The following is an 18,910-nucleotide window of genomic DNA, read 5'->3' on the forward strand; positions in this document are numbered from 1 at the left end:
TTTCAAGAAATGTTCTAAAATTTTAAAGACATAATATGATCAACACCATTGGAGATTTAATTATTTTTCTCCCGTTGCAACGCACGGGCCCCTTTGCTATGTATGTACAAACATATTGGACCATCACATCTTTACTTACAAATTCATAATATATTGCTATGGGTAACGTGATTAAAAAAACGTCTTTACTTACAGATTCCTAATATATTGTTATGGGTAACGTGATAAAAAAATGGGAACGTAACTAAGAGTCTTGGCCCTGAATGCTACCGTCGGAAAAGGAAGACATGGACAAATCATAACTATGTAGATTATTATAGGACGCGGTCAAGGGTCCAAATAACACGCTAATAAGGTGGTACAAAACTTGGACATGGTCACGTACCTGTATCGTGTGGTACTCTGGCTCTTTATTTGGATGGAAAAAGTCCAATTCAAACTTTGATTTGTATTGGTCGGACAAAATGAACCCTTAAAATAAAATTCCGATCAATTGTACCCTAAACTAGGGAGGTCCTATATGGCGCTTCAGCGCCGGTTAGGCAAACTGGCGCCTGCAGCGCTCCTTCTCGTAGGCTGGCCCATATAGAATGTGTTGGTCCTTACAAATCGAAATAAAGTACATAGAATTTTAAAAAGAAACAGATTTGCGAAACAAGTTCAATGATTATAAAAAAAGTTCACCGATTTTTTAAAGATGTTTATGTATTTTCAAAAAGTTCACAGAATACGGAAAAAAATCATTGATTTTCAAAAAGAAGTTCATCGATTTTCAGAAAAAAAGTTCACAGAATACGGAAAAAAATCATTGATTTTCAAAAAAAAGTTCATCTATTTTCAGAAAAACAATCATCAATTTTGAAAATAAAATCATAATTTTTAACTTATGTTCGTCGATTTTCAAAAAAGTTCATGGGCTAAAACACAGATCGGATCTCTAAATGGGTCGGCCCATGACGGAGCGCTGCACGCGTCGGTTAGCAAAATTTTCCTTTAACCGGCGCATGTTGGCTCTAAATAGGGTTTCCTCTTAACTATGCAATCTCGGTCTAAGCTGAACCGTGACATCTTGTCAACTCGGATTCGTCTGATGGGCGGCCTGTTTTAATTTTTTCGTTCAAAAAATTTCAAAGAGTGTACACCCTATTTCTTTTCGATGCTTTTTTTACGGAGCCTCGGCACCTCTTCAAGCTCGAAGGGCATGCACGGAGTTATTGTTGAGATTTAATTAACCCACGTGTTAATTAAGGAGAATCTCCACTATCCCTAACCGCCATGCACAAGGGACGCGATTGTTTGCTCGTGTCTCTTCAGACCATCGCGTCTATTGGGTGCATCCCCTCAGGAGCTATATATATACTTGCACTCAATCATCAATAAAGAGAATGATTTACTGTGCTTTGTGTCTTGTCCTTTATTTCGAACACGTTATCAGCACGCTCTACCGCGAAAGCAACGGTGGTTGCGATGGAGTCGTTCTTGGGAACAACGAACAAGGATGGCGCTCGTCCTCATGGATTGGGGCGACGGTTGCAGACGATCCAGATCTTTGATGGGCAAGTAGCCCGGCTGCAACCCCGATCCAGGCCATGGCGCCCTTGGCGCTGAACATGGCGATCCGATCGGCAACTTCCCATCAACAGCAAGAAGGCGTACAAAAGAGGAATCAATCAAGAAAATATCTTATCTTCTTCTAATCAATCATCGATCTGATTGTTATTTTTCCTCTACGTTTGTGCATAGAAGCAAATCGCTCTCATCCAAGTGCGTAAAATGGAGGGGAAATGCCGCTCGCTGCTGGCATGGCCGCACAAGGTATCAGTGACGCTGGTTGCGGCCGACGGTGCCAGCGGTGATCTGCTGCACGGCTTCGTCATCGGTGGCGGAGGCCCAACGCTCCAGCCCGAAGCAGCCAGAGGCGCGGTTCCCATCCTACATGAAGGCGTCCCTCGAGTAGCAGGGCGGCGCCTGTGACCGCTGACCCACAGCAAGGCTCCAGGCGATGTACAACAAGGCTTCCATGGCCTCCCGCGCGCGGCTCCGGCGCAAATAGCAGCATGCATCCTCGCGATGCGGAGGCGTAGCGATCCCTAGCGCGTCCTGAGCGACGGCAACATGCTACTGCGCCTGCCATCTCCGACCCCAGCGGTCGTCGACATCGCCGCCAGCCACGCACCTCAGTGCACTGCAGCCTGAAGGACGCGGCGTCCGACAACGGCCTCGTCGCGCACCTGCCATCTCCGACGTCTGCCGTCGTCGACGATGCGGCGCTGCCTGAAGCGCGCGTGCCGCGGTGGCTCCTTCCTCCGACCGCCGCCGCCTGAAGCGCGTGCAGCGCAGTGGCTCCTCTTTCCGTCCCTAGAGGCGGCCACTACCTCGGCTCCCCAAGGCGGAGACGACGGCGGGACCATAGTCGAGGCCCTGGCCGTCCAACCAAAATGGCCACGAGGCAGTTACATGATTTCTCTTGGTGCAAATCGCTCAGGAGAAAAGAGATGAACCTTATCTCTTCCATAATTCAACATGGTCAAACTACTAGTGTTATTCATTAGCACTTGTCATCTTTAGACCATGTATATGCATGAATATGCAATTAACTCATTTTCTGTTGAGTTTTAAAATTCCAGAAATGTGTGTATGTGTGTTTGCTATTGCAATTCCCTATACAATGACATTGTTTTCCGCGATTGAGATTAAGTTTTCTCGCAAAACAATTTTGATTTGCGATTGAAAAAAATATATTTTCTCGCAAAATTATATCATTGCGATTGAGATCAATTTTCTCTCGCAAAACATTAATTCACTCTGCTGAATTATCTTGCAACTTGATACAAGATCATCTCATTTAATTTGAGATCTATACAATTCAAGTTCTCACTTGAGCATCAAGTTTGCAACATCATTATTATTCATCACAATAGTAGTGTATTTCTGTTGAGTACGGAGTTTTATTTCAGACCTAAATTTGATGTAATATATTTCCACGTTTATCACGTGTTGAGATTAATTACATCCATTTGCAATAGAGATTTTAAATCTCTTGCAAAGATAAATTCAGTATCTCTGCAGTACTGTTTCTCCGTTGAGTACGATGTATTCCGGAATGTATGTATCTCCATTTTTGCTATGTGTCGAGATTAATACATCTATTTGCAATTGATATTTTTAATTTCTTGCAAATATTGATGCAAAATTTAAAGTGATTTCTTCAAATTGATGCTTGGGATCATAACGTAGTGTGTAGATCTACTGCTTGTAGATTACCATCATTACTGTTAAATCCTACATTTTGTCATTTTGACATTATGATTGATTTACATTTTACTAAGTCATGACATAAGGCATTATGAGTAAGTATCTATCGATTTCATCAAATTATACTCCCTAGTGCTGCGAGATCTACTCCATTTTGAAGATTATCTTCAAGGTGTCATATTTAGCAATTGGAGATTCACACTAATGGTTTCAAGATAATTTCTTGAAATACCCATTTATTTTGCTAAGTTCATTACAACATCAATCATGATGGTCTTTAATTTACTAACTGTAAATTAATTATCTCTCGTTTACCCATAGAGGTAATATATGGCTATAGAATTTGAGGCATTCGCCCTCAATGGCCAGCACTGCCCTATCTGGGCCATGAACATCATGATCACTCTTGTGTCTCATGGGATAATGTGTGCAATCCTGGATTCATCACATCGCTAACAGAAAAATGTTGTCTTATAATAACAAGGCGTTATATTGATCTAGATCTTAGCATCTAATTATTCTGTATCAGCAATTCCTGTGACACAATGAACCTCAAGGGCAAAGGTTTGAAGCTCACTTCAATCTTCAATCTGACATCACCTGCTGTGACGGGACCCTATGAACACGGAGAACATGAATGTTGAATATGCCTCAACTAACATGTTTGAAGACTTCGACTAGTCTCTCAATCTCCTGAGTGGTCAATATTTATTTATGTCCATTTATGATGTTGTATTAACAACATAAGCATTGTTTTCATCATATATTGTATATCACAATATATTGTATCAGCACTTTGGTACATATTACATTTGAATGTAATCTATATGTCTGACAATGATTTTCAGATTGAGAATCTTCATGTCTACATATAGACTTTTACGGGAGTCAATCTGATGAAACATGATCTGTGCCTTGTGGACATATGCACCACAAACTCTATGCTTAGGGAAGTGAAATGTTTCCACTCTCGTTGACAAAGGAGATATTTTAAAATCACTAAACGTGATAAGGTATTTGTTGGCTCAACTCAAGTCATATTTACTATCCCTCTGGGTACTCGAGTAATGCGAAGATGCTTTATTTCTTCCCGGTTTAACTCGTACCCTACTAAACTATAGAGATATCCGTCAAAATAGTTTCCATAGCGAAACTTATGATGACAACAAAGAGAAATGACTTCTCTTTACCATATGCAACGAATATGGCAAGCACATTCTCTATGTATCATCTGAATTTTATTACACATACTACAAAACCCGTAGCACATGTTGCGCCCAAGATAGTTTCCCAAAATGTCTTGTACATGACAAACTTGGCATACTCGCCTTGGTCATCGAGACATTGGGTTGAAACCGAAACTGTCAGCAATTCTAATAGTTTATGATTATTATGATGCTAAATTCTAACAATATTTGAATTTTATGTGGACTACACGTGACACGGGGAAGCTAATTTTAAGGCTCACGCACCTTAAAGTCTACGCTGAACCCCTCAGACTCCTTGAATGCATCAAGTTGAGGTAAGTGGCTCTTTCCATCCATTGACTAGACTATTTAGGTATTCCATGGCTCTCAAAGACATATCTATATGATGGTCTTGAGTGTGTGCTTTATTCACACGAAACCATTGGCTCATTATCCTGACATCGATTTCAAGCAAATCAAATGGATAACATTGTCGAATTCTCCTTAAGTACCTTCTATATGGCGCTTGGATTAAAGTTTAGCAATTTGTCCTAATGTCTAGACCCAAAATGGTTTGGTAGAATCCTTTATCCAAAGAGTTAAGCTCATTGCATTATCCTTACTTTGTAATTGCAACTTACCAACTTTGCGTTGGAGTCATGCAGTTTTACACGCTCATGACATAACTGCATAATATTATTCCCCTCTATCTTTCATACGTGGAAATCTACCAAGTATTTCCCATCTGCGGTAATTCGGTTGCATACCAATATCACCACCTGACATACATCATTGACCCCTCAACATATAGTTGGGATCTATGTTAGGAATAACTGTATTTCCGTCAATACATCAAGCCCCTCACACGGGGAGTTATTCAAGGCCAGTATGTTGATTCAATGAGGAATATTTCTAGGCATTAGGGGGAGAATTCAAGTACCATGAAGAATGCAAGGAAATTAGTGAAATGTTCAACACATTTCTGCCTCAAATCCACGTACTCAAAGATCTGAACCATGCGTTCAGAAGATTTGTAACACATTGCAAATAACCTGCCAGACTCATTTACTGAATATAATGGTGTCATACAATCCTACAATCCTACAAAAGTACGCTTGAAAGAGTGTAGGTACCAACAAAAACCACTCCACTCCTCGTTCGATGCAATAGGGGGAGATGTATGGAAAAAGTACATTAGGATTCAGTTTCTTTGCAAGCAAGGATATCAAGGCCTATGAATCAGTAAATGCAAGTCAACTTCACGTTGACAGACACCTAATGGGTAGTACACCCAGAGGATGGGAAACCTCCACCAACCCAGGTCATAGTGCACACAATGACCGGGACATCGGAATACCCGACTCAATCGCAATGGGAAAACGCGAGTAGTCACCATGGGTAATGATATTTCCATCAACTATATATTGATATATAGATTCTGGAGAATCATATAACCAGAAAGTCGACATACATTTTTCAACTAGATTGCAAAACCTTTCACATGATTCAGATCCAAAGACCATGGCCATGGCAAAGTGTGAACAACACTCGGACTAAACTCAAGCAAAGTGTATAATCTAGGTGAAAATGATCTTGCTCAATAATGGAAAGGTATTCATAAGCAATACCTATACCAGTTTTCTTCTGGAAACAGAATTGAGAACAACGAGGTGGTGAAACAAAGAGAAAGTATTGTAGCACAAGGGTTCACGCAGATACCCAACTATTCTCTAGAGGTGGAATCTCTTTCCGATAACTTATATCATTGGCAGTACAAAATCATCTATCTATGCAATGGATAGATGTAGTGATCACATATCCATGTGGATCACTAGATTCAGACATATATGATTGATTCACGATGGAATCTCACTTCTGAATCGAAATGCAAAATGCAACATACATTGTGTAAAAATCGGTAAGTCACCATACGACTTATTGTTGTCGGTACATATGGTACAACCGGCGTAGCGAGTTCCTTATGCACAAGGATTACTCCTACAATGATGATTATCCATGCTTGTGTGTATGTAATGATGACACATGTAATCATCTAAATGACGGAGTTTAAAATGAAGGATTTGGGTAAACCAAAATACCGCTCGTTACTACAACTTGAACACCTTCATTCCTACATTAAGGTATACTATGTTGTCTATATCCAAAATATATTGGAGAAATTCATTATGGACAAATCTTATCCATCCATAACTCTCATGGTAGTTCATTCTCTAGATGTAGAGAAAGATCTATTTAGACCAAGAGACGATGGAAATGAGATATTGGGACTCAACGTTCCATAAGGCCATTGGATCCACCAAACGCAATTGGTTGGGACTCAAGAATATCTATCGATGTCTTCAAAGGCAGCAAACATCTTGTCCTGGTTTTTCAAGTTTCAGAGAAATCTGAACACCAGTATCATTGGATACATTGATCAGATCCCCGCTATGTCAGATCATAGACAAGCATAGTGTTCCTACTAGGTGTGGTAGCCCTCTCATAAAGAGTCTTCGAAACAGACCTCATGGCTACACCCACCAACCATTATCTCAACGATAATGTCTCTTGTGTTGCCCGGATGCAAACAGGTTACAAATAAGCAATATCTTTGTATTGCAGATCTTGCAAGTTAAATCATGTGACTGATTTGTTCACGAAGTCTATACCAACATCTACATTCTAGAAATATATTCATGAAATTGGTATGTGACGGCTTCGAAGTTTGCAAGAACCAGGGGGAGTATCTTCCTGAATTGTTCCTGTTCAATGCATCATATTATACTCTTTTTTCCTCCATGAGTTTACTATATAGGTTCTCATGAAGGTTTTTAATGAGGTAATATCAACACAAGATCATATGTCCTACTTTCTGTTTTCCCCGCCGGGGTTTTTAGAAAAGTATATATGACATATTTATTTTCCTCTAAACTCTATGATTCTCACATATTGAGTTAAGGGAGACAACAACTATTATATGTTGCAGCATTTTCTCCTTATTTTTCTCACTTGGTTTGAAGGAGTTTTGGCAACACATCAAATATTATACTCCTCACATTTTTTCCACAGGGTTTTTGCAGGAGCTTTTAAGATGACAATGTCTACAAGGATAGCGTAGATTAGGGGGAGTGTTGAGATTTAATTAACCCACGTGTTAATTAAGGAGAATCTCCACTATCCCTAACCGCCATGCACAAGGGACGCGACTGTTCGCTCGTGTCTCTTCAAACCATCGCGTCTATTGGATGCATCTCCTCAGGGGCTATATATACTTGTACTCAATCATCAATAAAGAGAATGATTTACTGTGCTTTGTGTCTTGTCCTTTATTTCGAACAGTTATATGTATGAAACACCTAAAGATTAATGAGTCATGTTAGAGGTGAACTGCCTTCTTAAGGCCTTGTTCGATTACACCTCTTCTCAAGAGGATTGGGATGGATTTTGACTTGTAGGGGATTACATCCACCCCAATCCCTCCCAAACCCTTTCTAAATCCATGTCAACCGAACAAGGACTAAGTGTTAGTTTGGAAACTAAAATTCTGGCCGTGGCACAATATCGATGGCGCGAACCCACGAGGTTTGGAACAAAGCAAGGTGCGCTGGCCACTTGAACATGAAGTACTTTCTTGCATACATATATAGGTTTAATCCAATGTATTTTCAAGCTTAAAGTTTTTGAACTCAAAATTCATTTGAAAATTTAGGGTGAAAATGTTCCGAAAATTCTGAGATTTTCTCGACACCGGTTTTTCCGTTCCCGCCTGGAAAATAAACAAAATCGAGAAGAAGAAAAAACCTTGGTAAGTACTCACTCATAATCCTTCGCTGAATCGCCATGGTTTTCTTCTTTCTGCAGTAACAATGTTTTATCCGCATCATCTTAAATGAAAATAATAATAGCACACTATTTCACTTATTTGATTCTACTTACTTGTGTTATCCGGCTGCTTGTCTTGGTGTAACAGTAGGAACCACAAGCATACATTCTTGTTTGGCCTCGTTAGAACCAAAATCTCAGTCCACTAAATCCTCGGTTCGAAGTTCTCCAAATGATCAATCAGTCATCACTTTCTCAAAACCGAATTTGTTCAAAACCCAAAGAACCAAACCGGTCGGTTCAACTTAACCAAATGCCCAGCCTGACCTGTTATCTTGATAACAAAGGAGTACACAGCCACAAACTTTCTTGGTCGAATTTGAAAATCTGAAGGACCACATGATGTACCCTCAGCTACTATGTGGCTTCTACGGTCCAAACATTTCAGTCTAGCATACAGACAGGACGCGAGTTTCACACGACTCAACATAAGTGGTAGCCAATAACATACGGGTTATGCTCTAAGCTAAGTTGGGTTCAAAGACACCATAATTTGAAGTTCTTGTCTGACAACAAAAAAGATTACGCCCAACTTGATCTGTAATTGGGATGCAAGGGTTAATTCCATTGACTCATCCATGAAGGCCAGCAGCAGCCAAGTGTCTACACAAATAAAAAACATCAAGGTTCGATTAGATAGATCGAAATTCCTGCATGAATATGGCAACATGAGTGACTCTCTACAGACCACAGTAAGACCACTGCTGTGCAATCTTGAGGCATATAGAACACCAAGTTCAAGGTGAGATAAAAAAAACGACATTACGTTATGAAACATTGTAGATGGGAGATCCTGAACCGAATTATGAGCTAATTAAAAACTCTGTCTTATAAAGGAGGATGTAATCAAGTCTCTTTCTTCATCCATGGAGGAAAGACTAACAAAGCTAGGCGATCATGTTCCGCTAGCGACCAAGGGTTAATTGGCTAACTTAAGGTGACACAATTTTTTCTGCACTTTCTTATTTAAGATGTAACGAGATGGCAAGGCAGAACAAAACTAAATCCCTAAAGCGATCAGACGGAACAACCTGTTACAAACAGAATGAGATACACTTTCTTCATGAAGTTATTTACCACACATAATATATCCTCTATAACCTCCCAATTTGTGTTCAAATGTACTGAATCTAAACAGAGGGGAATATGAAATCCTAAGTTTACCTTTTACGAAGCTCAAGAAACACAAAAGACTCACATGACCTCTTTATTCTTCAATGGTGATAGGATAAGTGCCTACACAAATAGTAAAAACATCACAGTTCCATTGAATATGAAAAGTTCAAGGTGAAAAAAAAATGTTATAAAATGTGAGGTGTTTACCTTCTATAATATCCTCTCCACAATCTGATACAACTACAGTCAAATTTCTAGTTCTTCGGCAAAGTTTGGCAGCATTAAATATTAGAACCTATACAGCAATCAATAGAATTAAGTTCTCAAAACATCTCTCTCATACTGCTTTGGTCAGCATGAATTAAGCAGCTCATAATTACACCATAGATTTGACTTACCGAAACGTCTTTTGCTGCATATAATTTATTCCTCTGATCAAAATGATCCCAGCATAAGTCAACCAACATGTTCTCCAACTGGCGAAATAGTCAAGTGTGTCACATAAAAGAATATAAATATATGTAGAAAATACACCCTACAAACAGGAGCCTATCATGCTTAACGCCACATACGATCCTAGTCAACCTATCCTACACGGCTCACACGGGTTTGTAAGAGGATAGGGCGGTGGGCTCAGGTGACATTGACGATTATGAACCCCTCATCGTGATACCTATAAGTCGTAGGTCATCATGAGCACGCTGGGGTGATCATCATTGCACTTGTTGACCCCGGGTATTTTAGAGACAGCGTAAGAAGAGAAGGTTTTTGAGTTCACCTCAGTTTTACGCTTTCACCGGATGGACAATTTAAGAGGGCTGCAAACAGTTCTGCTGCTCAAGAAATCAAGCTGACAGGAAGGATCATGCCTGTTCTTTACCGCTCCCGATAGCCACCATGATTCCCCGAGTACCCGTATTTCCTTCACAGAGGGCTGCCAGGCTCTAACATACCCCTAGTAGGCCCATCTTTAGCGGAACCAGGGAAAATAACATATCCTGTACCGCTGACAATAATGGCTACAACTCTAAAGATTTCATATAAAAAACACCTCCACTAGTAGTACAATTCAACATATTTACACCCTACGTACTATGTACTCTCTTTAATCTTAGCGACGGGATAAATATGTGCCAACCGCATAACATACACTATGTATTCTTGCATCCAATTGATGAGAACAACCAGCCTGGCATATCTCACGTGCAGATAGTTATGCATGCAGAAAGTTAATCCATCTGGCCATGAAGCAAGGAGGTGGTTAGACAGTCTAGACTTTCTAATTCAGAATGCATGATAACTCCTCCCTATTGGATTATATCACAACCCATCAACCTGATCTTGTATATACGTGGGAGATTAAACCTACAGTTGATTAGAGAGTAGCTATATTTGGTTGTAGCAAAATTTTAAAATCTAATACATACACAATGCACAAACCTCAATTGTCGTAGAAACGTATTTTCCATGAAAACCTTCAATAACATCACCTTTGCGGATTCCCAGTTTCTCGGCATGCGATCCTTTTGACACCTAATGTTTAATTATCATGATTACTCCATAATATACATATGAAAAACAGTTCCAGAAGAAACTAATAACAAGGATAAATTAAAATAAAGGTGAATGCCGCTGTCTATACCTGTTGAACAATGAGACCGGACTCAATGTTATGCTTACGCTTCATCCTCTCGATACAAACAGGGTCTAAAAGCTTGATGGTAGTAAAGGTCATTCCAAGATGCAGTCGAGGCATGCACCTATACCAAATATAATCGAGACCAAATGTTACAAAAACTTTAGGAAAGATCTTAGAATTATTACACTTATGAGACATTAGTTCAAACCCTGCTCAAAAAAGTATTATGCCAGAAAAATTGGACAGCGAAGTTACCAAAAGAAAAACTGAATCTTTACATCAAATTTAGGTCCTATACCCAAGATACAAAAAGTTTACGGAACATGCAAAATTCAATGAAGTGACTAAACTTGGACAATACAACAAGACAAAGGAACAAAAACCGCCCGTTGATGATCATGTAGCTAACTTCTTCTATGATAATAACCTGCCACTGTACATCATTAATTCAAGCTAGGAGATTCTATTGGATTCCATAGGGCAGTATGGTCCTGATTACAGATCACGAAGTTACCATGATGTGGGGATGCCCATTGCTTGAAAGGGCAATGCCAAGACAAATAATTTCAACTGAAACACATGTTGGCATGGAAAGAATATGCCTACACATTCATGTCAGATGGGTGGACCGACATGAAGGGACGCTGGTCAACTAACTTATGGATACTCCAGAAGGTACCATCTTCTTGGTGTATGATAATGTCTCCGTTGAATCACTTGATGCAACCTTGGTGATGAAGTTGCTAGAGACACAGATTGATGCAATTGGAAGAGAACAAGTGGTGCAATTTCAGTGGGAAAATGAATGGGTTGATGTTTATGCCAAACCTGTTTATCAAGAAGGTGTTGGTGTTGCATTGACTTGGGGTGATGTTGATCTCAGCCATGGGTGGTACGGAAATGCTAAGAGGGCGGGTCTTCGAAAGGACTACTCATGGTGTTACTAATCGACCCATAGACTCGCATATCATTTATGCTAGGAAGAGGGTGCGGACAGTTGATGAAGAAGAGATTGAGGAGCAGCACAACGAAGATACCATGGTTGAGGGTGAAGATGAGAGGAACAACTACTAGGACATGGACTGCGACAACAACAATGGAGGAGAAAGGAGCAACAAAGTGTTGTTAGACCAAGCCATGAAGTTGGTGAATTTCTATTGATTGATCAATTGGATGTTTTAGTAGGGCCAAAGAATGTGATGTGATGGAGGGATGAAGACATGGAGTAGAGAGAACTTCTGGATTGCCTTTTGTCATTGGGAACTTCTTTGATGCATTATGGACTAGTTCTGGATTGTGCTGCCTTTTTTCGTTGGATACTTCTTTGGTACATATTATGAACTTAGCTGAGGTCACTTATAATAGTGTTTACTATAATTTATTTATAACGCATGGTAGCTAACAACTAGTATACAACTAGGCACGACTAATCGTAGCGAGTCTCAACTAATCCACAAGTCGGTAACCCGACGACTCGACTCAATTTTACTAGTTGTATCTTTTTGCCTATAATGTTCTTCACTTGTAGCCACCTAGGCCTCACGTACATAATTATGCTAAACCAATTTTTAGCAATTCATTCAAACATGATAATAGCTAAGAAATCACAGTTCAAATATAATTTTGTGGTCATGCAAATTCTATACAAGAATGGATAAACACTAAATGTAGTAAAAAATGAAAACTTAGCAAACAATATTGTACATACAATAATTATGGGAATATACAAGTCAGGCATGAGATTACTTTTTTAATCATGTGAGTTTAATTTCAACAAAAATAAAAGGCAAAAAACTAATAAAAAATACATTAGCACTGACAAAGAATTGAAGTGAAAGAGCGAAAATATGTACTTGAAACTCAAGAAATCCAAACATTTGTGCAATATGCAGGAAGGCACAAAAGTCTCATTTATATGATTGTTAACCAGTCCCACAACCTTCCCTTCTAAATCAATGATAGGCCCTCCATCATCATGCAACTACAACATAGTAACAATGACAAACATTAGAATTTGTAGTAAAAATAGCAACATGATTGAAATATATAACATAAGGTTAAAATTAAATTATATTACATACCATACGGTGACGAGATTCATCAGAGGAAAAATACAGGTAGTGGCATCTCTCATGTCGGACTGGGATTTTGTATTCCACCCTACCATGAGTTATCTTCAAATCCAAACTTTCATCATCTCTTCCAAGTCTGAAAACATCTTGACCCGAATGCACCGTGTCATTAAAAGTGGGCAACTCAATAGGTTTGTGCATTGTAACCTCATAAAGAGCAATTTCATAATGCTCCTGGAGGTACAGGAGACTGCCCCTTGCAGTTGTGCCATCAAGCAAGTGAACAACGACCTGAACAACAAACGCAAAATTATGACACTATTTTCCAAGATAATTTTCACAATTAGTTATTAAAGAAACGAGCGCCACAACAAATCAAATCATCCTTTTTAGTACACTGTATAAATAAATACCGGTTCACTTTTAATTGGTAACCACCTACCAGTTTAGCAAGCAAAACATCACAAATAATTTAATTTGAGAGGCAACTGATGGGGAACAGCAAAACCAAGGAGATAAAAACAACTCAAAAGTCAAATCCAAAAATGAACTCATAAGTCAAGACCATTCAATACAATTGACAATGATGACTTCAGGCAGATGGTTCAGGCCATTGGTCAATTTGGCCCAGATCTGGATCCACCTAGTCAATATGATCTCCGTGAGCCTTTGCTGAAATCTGAGTATGCAAGAACCAAGAGTGAACTCGAGGACCGAGAGGTTGAGAAGGGCAAGAATGGCTGCTCTCTCATGACTGATGCTTGGACTAACATGAAGAGGAGAAGCATTATGAATCTGGTCACACATTGTTCGGAAGGTGTTAGCTTCATCAAGTCAAAGGAAACCTCAGACAGGCTGCATACAAGTGAGATGATCTTCAATCTGGTTGACAAGACAACTGATGAATTAGGTGCTGAACATGTGGTGTGGGTTGTGACCAACAATGCTTCAAACAACATGAGAGCTAAGGATCTCTTGAAAGTGAAGAGGTCAAAGATCTTTCAGAGCTCGTGTGCGACTCACACTGTCAATTTGATGATCCAAGCAATTGGCAACCTAGCTAAGTTCAAGAAGACAATTGACCAAGCCAAGCTTTTCACAATATTTGTGTATGGCCATCATCGCACCTTATGGTGCATGAGGTCCTTCACCAAGAAGAGAGAAATCATAAGGCCCGGAGTGATCAGATTTGCTTCCCAATTGCTCACATTGCAAAGCCTTGCAGACAAGGCTGATTCACTAAGGAAGATGGTGGTATCCTCAAAGTGGGACAAGATCAAGGATGTGCACTCAAAGAAAGGCAAAGATGCAACAGCTATAATTTTCAACAAGCCCTTCTGGAAGGGTGTGAATTTTTGCATCAAGGTGTTCGAGCCGTTGGTGAAGGTCCTCCGGTTGGTTGATGGTGATGTGCGGCCCTCAATGGGCTTTGTGTATGGAGAGATTGTGAAGGCAAAGAAGGAAACTAAAGATGCCTTTGGCAATGTCGAGGTGCGCTACAAAGATGTGTTAGCTATAGTTGACAAGAAGATGAAAGATAGGCTTGATGCCCCACTGCAGTTGACTGCTTATTTGCTGAATCCACACTACAGCTATGCAAATGAGAGCATATTTGATGCTTCTGACATCAATACAGCCTTCTATTCTTGTGTGGACTGTGGAGACATTATATCATGATGATGAAATTAATAGAGACAAAATTGTGAACTACGAAATAGGGAAGTTCCAAAGCAGAGAGGGATCCTTTGGAAAGACTCTTGCTGCGACTTGCCAAAACTTGTGAATACAATCCTGGTTAGTAATTCATTACTCATTTGCCATTTCACTTAATTATATATTTTGTCAAGTACTCAAGTTCCTATTACTTAGTTCCTGACTATGAAATTCCTCTTCCTATTTGCTTGGTGGGGACTGTATGGAGGTGAGACTCCAAGGCTAAAGGACATGGCTATGAAGATCCTTTATTTGACCTCAAGTTCTTCTGGCTATGAGAGAAACTGGAGTTGTTTTGAGACGGTTAGTCTTTGGAGTTGGTTCAATGTTTTTTCAGGTTCCTATTATCTAGTTCCTGACTAGTAGGATTGGCACTTGTAGATACATACCAATAGGAGAAATCGCCTTACAACAGAACGCCTCAATAAACTTGTGTACATACAGGTCAACTCAAGTGTCCAAGAAGAAAAGGATCAAGGAGAGGAAGAACATTGATGTTCTCCTAAGTACTGACGCATCCAAAGCACAAGGCTTCTTGTTTTGAGAGAGGAGATAATCATGCTTTCACGGTGTTTAGTGATGGAGATGAAGAAGGAGATGGCAATGACATACATTGGAGTGTGAATGGAGATGCTACGGTGAACTGCCTGAGCTTCGTCGGTGTGCAAGAGTTAGAGATCTTCATGATGAAGAGTTTGAGGCCGACGAAGAACAACAGGAGACAGATTTGGAGGAGGAGGAAATAGATTACGAGGATGATGAAGATGAAGTGGTGACTGCACGCACCTGTTTGGATGAGAATTGAGGACAGATCCATGATCACGCTACTTGGCTGCTTGAGCTGCTGCTTGGGCTGTTGCTTGGCTGCTTGAGCTGCTGCTTGGCCGCTTGGGAAACATGTCATTTACCACTTATCTTATTATGCTTGCTGCTTGCAGCTTGTTGTGTGAACTGCTGAACCTTATGTGCACTTTAGGCTTTTACCGGCTATTTTGCTTGCTACATAACACTTATGTGTATTTGCTATGGTGTGAACTGCATTTAGGATGGCATTTGAATTACATATGTGCTATGCTTCCTATTTTCCTGTCCACTACCGAATTAATGTTAAGAAGCTCACCCGAGCATCACGGTGATATTTTCCTGTCCACTGGTCCATCATGGAGGGATCCTGTTTGCGGACCAGATGTGCGGACGTCAAAACAATGGCAGTTTTCTTCTCTTCATCCTGTTGGAACCACAACCCACAGCACTTATTCAGTGGCACACGGCCTGCAATTAAAGCATACACATGTGTTAACTAGTTAGAAAAACCAAGACTCGCAACACTTAGTTTGCAAGAAAATGTTGATCAGCAATAAGCACAGATGATGTGACAAAATTGCTCATACCGAGAGAAGAGGAGAGCCTGACAACAGATCCGGAGGCAAGAAGCACGGCGTTCTTTGCATTTTCACGGACTGGAAGAAGCCGACGCTCATTGAACAGACACGAGTGTGGAGGGCCGCGAGCCATCGTGAATAGAGCATACCGCTGGTCTAATGTACGAAAAATTAATCGTCGGATTGATTAAGCACACACGATTAGTGTGTTAACGAGGAAACAAGGAATCAAGGGGAAATTAATTTCACCTTCTTCTGCATTGTATTTAGCTTCGGCAAGCTCGAAAGCGTGGTGTATGCCCGGGTGGGAAGCTAGCTCGTCCGGGATGTAGGGTTCATGGATCAGAGGAATGGGTGGACCCGGGGATTCCTCCGTCACGAACTCAACCACATCGTAGACACGATCTGCAGAACAACAATCGTCCAGCATGAACAAGTAAACACCAGTAAATATGGATGGCACAATATGTCGTGATCAGTGGCGGAACTAGACCTTGACTCATGGGGTGCCAACCTTACACTGACAACAAAGATATCTATGTATAACCATACAAAAGTGTTCGTTTAGCATTTTTCTAGTCCTATAATACACATAGAACCGGAAAACCAGTAGTACTGCATATAGTAGAGAAAAAAAGATTCACCTTCGGTTTGAGGGGCATCGCCCCCCTCAAAGGCGGCAAACATGGCTGAAGCCCGGCCATGCGGTGCGCCGGGAGAGGCCACCTCTGGCAGGCTTCTCTTCTTGGCCTCCCTCTCCTTCTCCGGATTCCCCCTCGTGCGCCGCCTGCCGACCTTCGGCATCTTCTGAGCTCGTGCGCCGCGGCCTCTGCGCCGGACGAGGGTTTGGGATTTGTCTTTTTTTTTTTTTTAAAAGAAGAGAAGAAGAAGGTTTGGGGATTGGGAGAGAACATACCTCGCCAAACGGGCCATGCCAATCGGGCTGGCCCGGCACTAGACTGGCCGGTCCGGCACGCGGTAATCGTGCTCGTGCGTGCCATGCAGCACGCTTTGGACCGTGTCTGGGTCTGAAGGCCGGGCCCGCGCGCAGGTACGGTACTGCCCTTTATTTTTTTATATATTTTCAGATTTTTTAATACACAAAATATACAGCCTAATAGGCCTAAAAATGAGCCCACGAGCCTAAAAATATGACGAGGGTTTGGGATTTATCTTTTTTTTTTGGAAGAAGAGAATAAGAAGGTTTGGGGATTGGGAAAGAAGAGAAGTGCGACCGAGGTCCGAGGGGGTGTTTTCCCTCCCTGACTTGCTCGATCCGGGCTGACGTCTATGGGCTTGGCTGCGTCCTTAATGCAATTTTTGCTTCCCTATTTTGCCTTAAAAAACTGCTTCCTCATTTTTCCTCAAAAAGAAATCTGCTTCCCTCTTTTTCCTTTATATATATCGTTCGGAAAAAGTCGTTGGTTTGGAAAAAGTCATGCACCAAACAAAGTTGTACCCTCTCTTTAGGGCTTCTTCTCCCCTCGAAGGCGACTTGATCGCCATCGTAGGGTTCGGCTACCCTCTCTCCAATCGAAGACCCCAGTCACGTTTGGATCGCTCTTTCGGCGATCTTTGACCGCTGCTCGATCTCGACATTGGTCTGGGCTGTTTTGTGGAGAAGGCTAGGGTTTTGCAGCAGCACCCGATTGAATATTTCTCGGGTCAGGGAATCAACATGGCGACAGGAGATTCAAGTTCAAAGGGTATTTCAGATCTGGAAGCCTTGATGAACGAGTTAGGCCTCGAGGAGGAGGATTTGGATGATTTGGTGGTGGAGCAAGAAGAACCGATGTCGCCGCCGCCGACAAGATGGATGGCTATTGCGCGTGTTCACATGGAAAAGAAGTATAGTCAGTATGGCTTCTTCAAAACCATGCGGGCAGCGTGGGATCTGGCTCAGCAGGTGCAAATATGACCCCTTGAAGACAACCTGTACACTCCAAAGTTTGGGTGTCTTGGGGATTAGGAACGTGTTATGGAGGAGGGTCCCTGGTCGTTCAAGGGCAACGACGTGATGCTGGCAGAGTATGACGGTTTCACGAAACCCTCACTAATCGAACTCGACACCCTGGAACTTTGGATGCAAGTGCATGATCTCCCAGATGGCTTTTATCCCCTACTCAAAGCCTTATCTAGCAAAGTTGGTGAGTTCATTTATGCTGAGCCCAAATCGCAAGATTTCGAGGGTAATTTCTTTAGAGTAAGAATTCGCATCAATGTCTTCGAACCTCTCAAGAATACGGTGAGCCTGATACATGGAGGGGTGTGCCAGATTTTCAAGATCAAGTTTGAGCGGCTGTCGGATTGGTGTGAAGTTTGTGGCCACCTGGGTCATCAGTACAAGGAACATGGTGATGGAATCCATGCAAAGTTTGCACTTGTTTTCAAGGAACTATGGGTGGAGTGGTTCCGAGTGGCAGGTCCGGGGTGTTGGCAATAAGCCATGTCCGTGATGGTGGCGACCGACATGTGCACGTCCAGGTCTTGTCCATGACGAGCGTGGGCATATGCGCGTGTTGATCGAGTGCGGATGTTGATGTGTGGCCGCGTCCGTAGCAGTGATGAGAGAGCCTAGCAGCGTGTGCGCAACCGGAATCAAGCAATAGCATGTGCGTGCTTTGTGTGCATCTGTGCTACGGTCAATTGCGGCTAGTCAGCTAG

At 41.4% G+C, this 18,910-nt stretch overlaps 1 protein-coding gene across 1 annotated transcript; it reads right to left on the reverse strand.

Annotated features, from left to right (window-relative positions):
- Positions 1-9,531: 9,531 nt before the first annotated feature.
- On the reverse strand, positions 9,532-17,050 carry LOC123396296. Its single transcript, XM_045091270.1, has 11 exons — positions 16,891-17,050; positions 16,496-16,651; positions 16,256-16,402; positions 15,985-16,136; positions 13,161-13,442; positions 12,933-13,060; positions 11,083-11,200; positions 10,881-10,973; positions 9,839-9,916; positions 9,648-9,735; positions 9,532-9,560 (listed from the first exon to the last, which is right to left on the reverse strand). The coding sequence occupies exons 1-11, from the start codon at positions 17,048-17,050 to the stop codon at positions 9,532-9,534; spliced, it is 1,431 nt and encodes a 476-aa protein (XP_044947205.1).
- Positions 17,051-18,910: the final 1,860 nt, after the last annotated feature.

The sequence above is a fragment of the Hordeum vulgare genome, chromosome 5H, assembly GCF_904849725.1.
Source record: "Hordeum vulgare subsp. vulgare chromosome 5H, MorexV3_pseudomolecules_assembly, whole genome shotgun sequence".
NCBI classification, from domain to species: Eukaryota; Viridiplantae; Streptophyta; class Magnoliopsida; order Poales; family Poaceae; genus Hordeum; species Hordeum vulgare.

Bases quoted from the DNA above. Each gene is read 5' to 3' on its own strand.
- LOC123396296 (XM_045091270.1), bottom strand. From the start codon at position 17,050: ATGCCGAAGGTCGGCAGGCGGCGCACGAGGGGGAATCCGGAGAAGGAG. The intron at 16,652-16,890 runs GTGAATCTTTTT...GTTGTTCTGCAG, and splicing joins CGATGCCCCTCAAACCGAAG to ATCGTGTCTACGATGTGGTT. The intron at 9,736-9,838 runs GTAAGTCAAATC...ATTGCTGTATAG, and splicing joins ATGCAGCAAAAGACGTTTCG to GTTCTAATATTTAATGCTGC.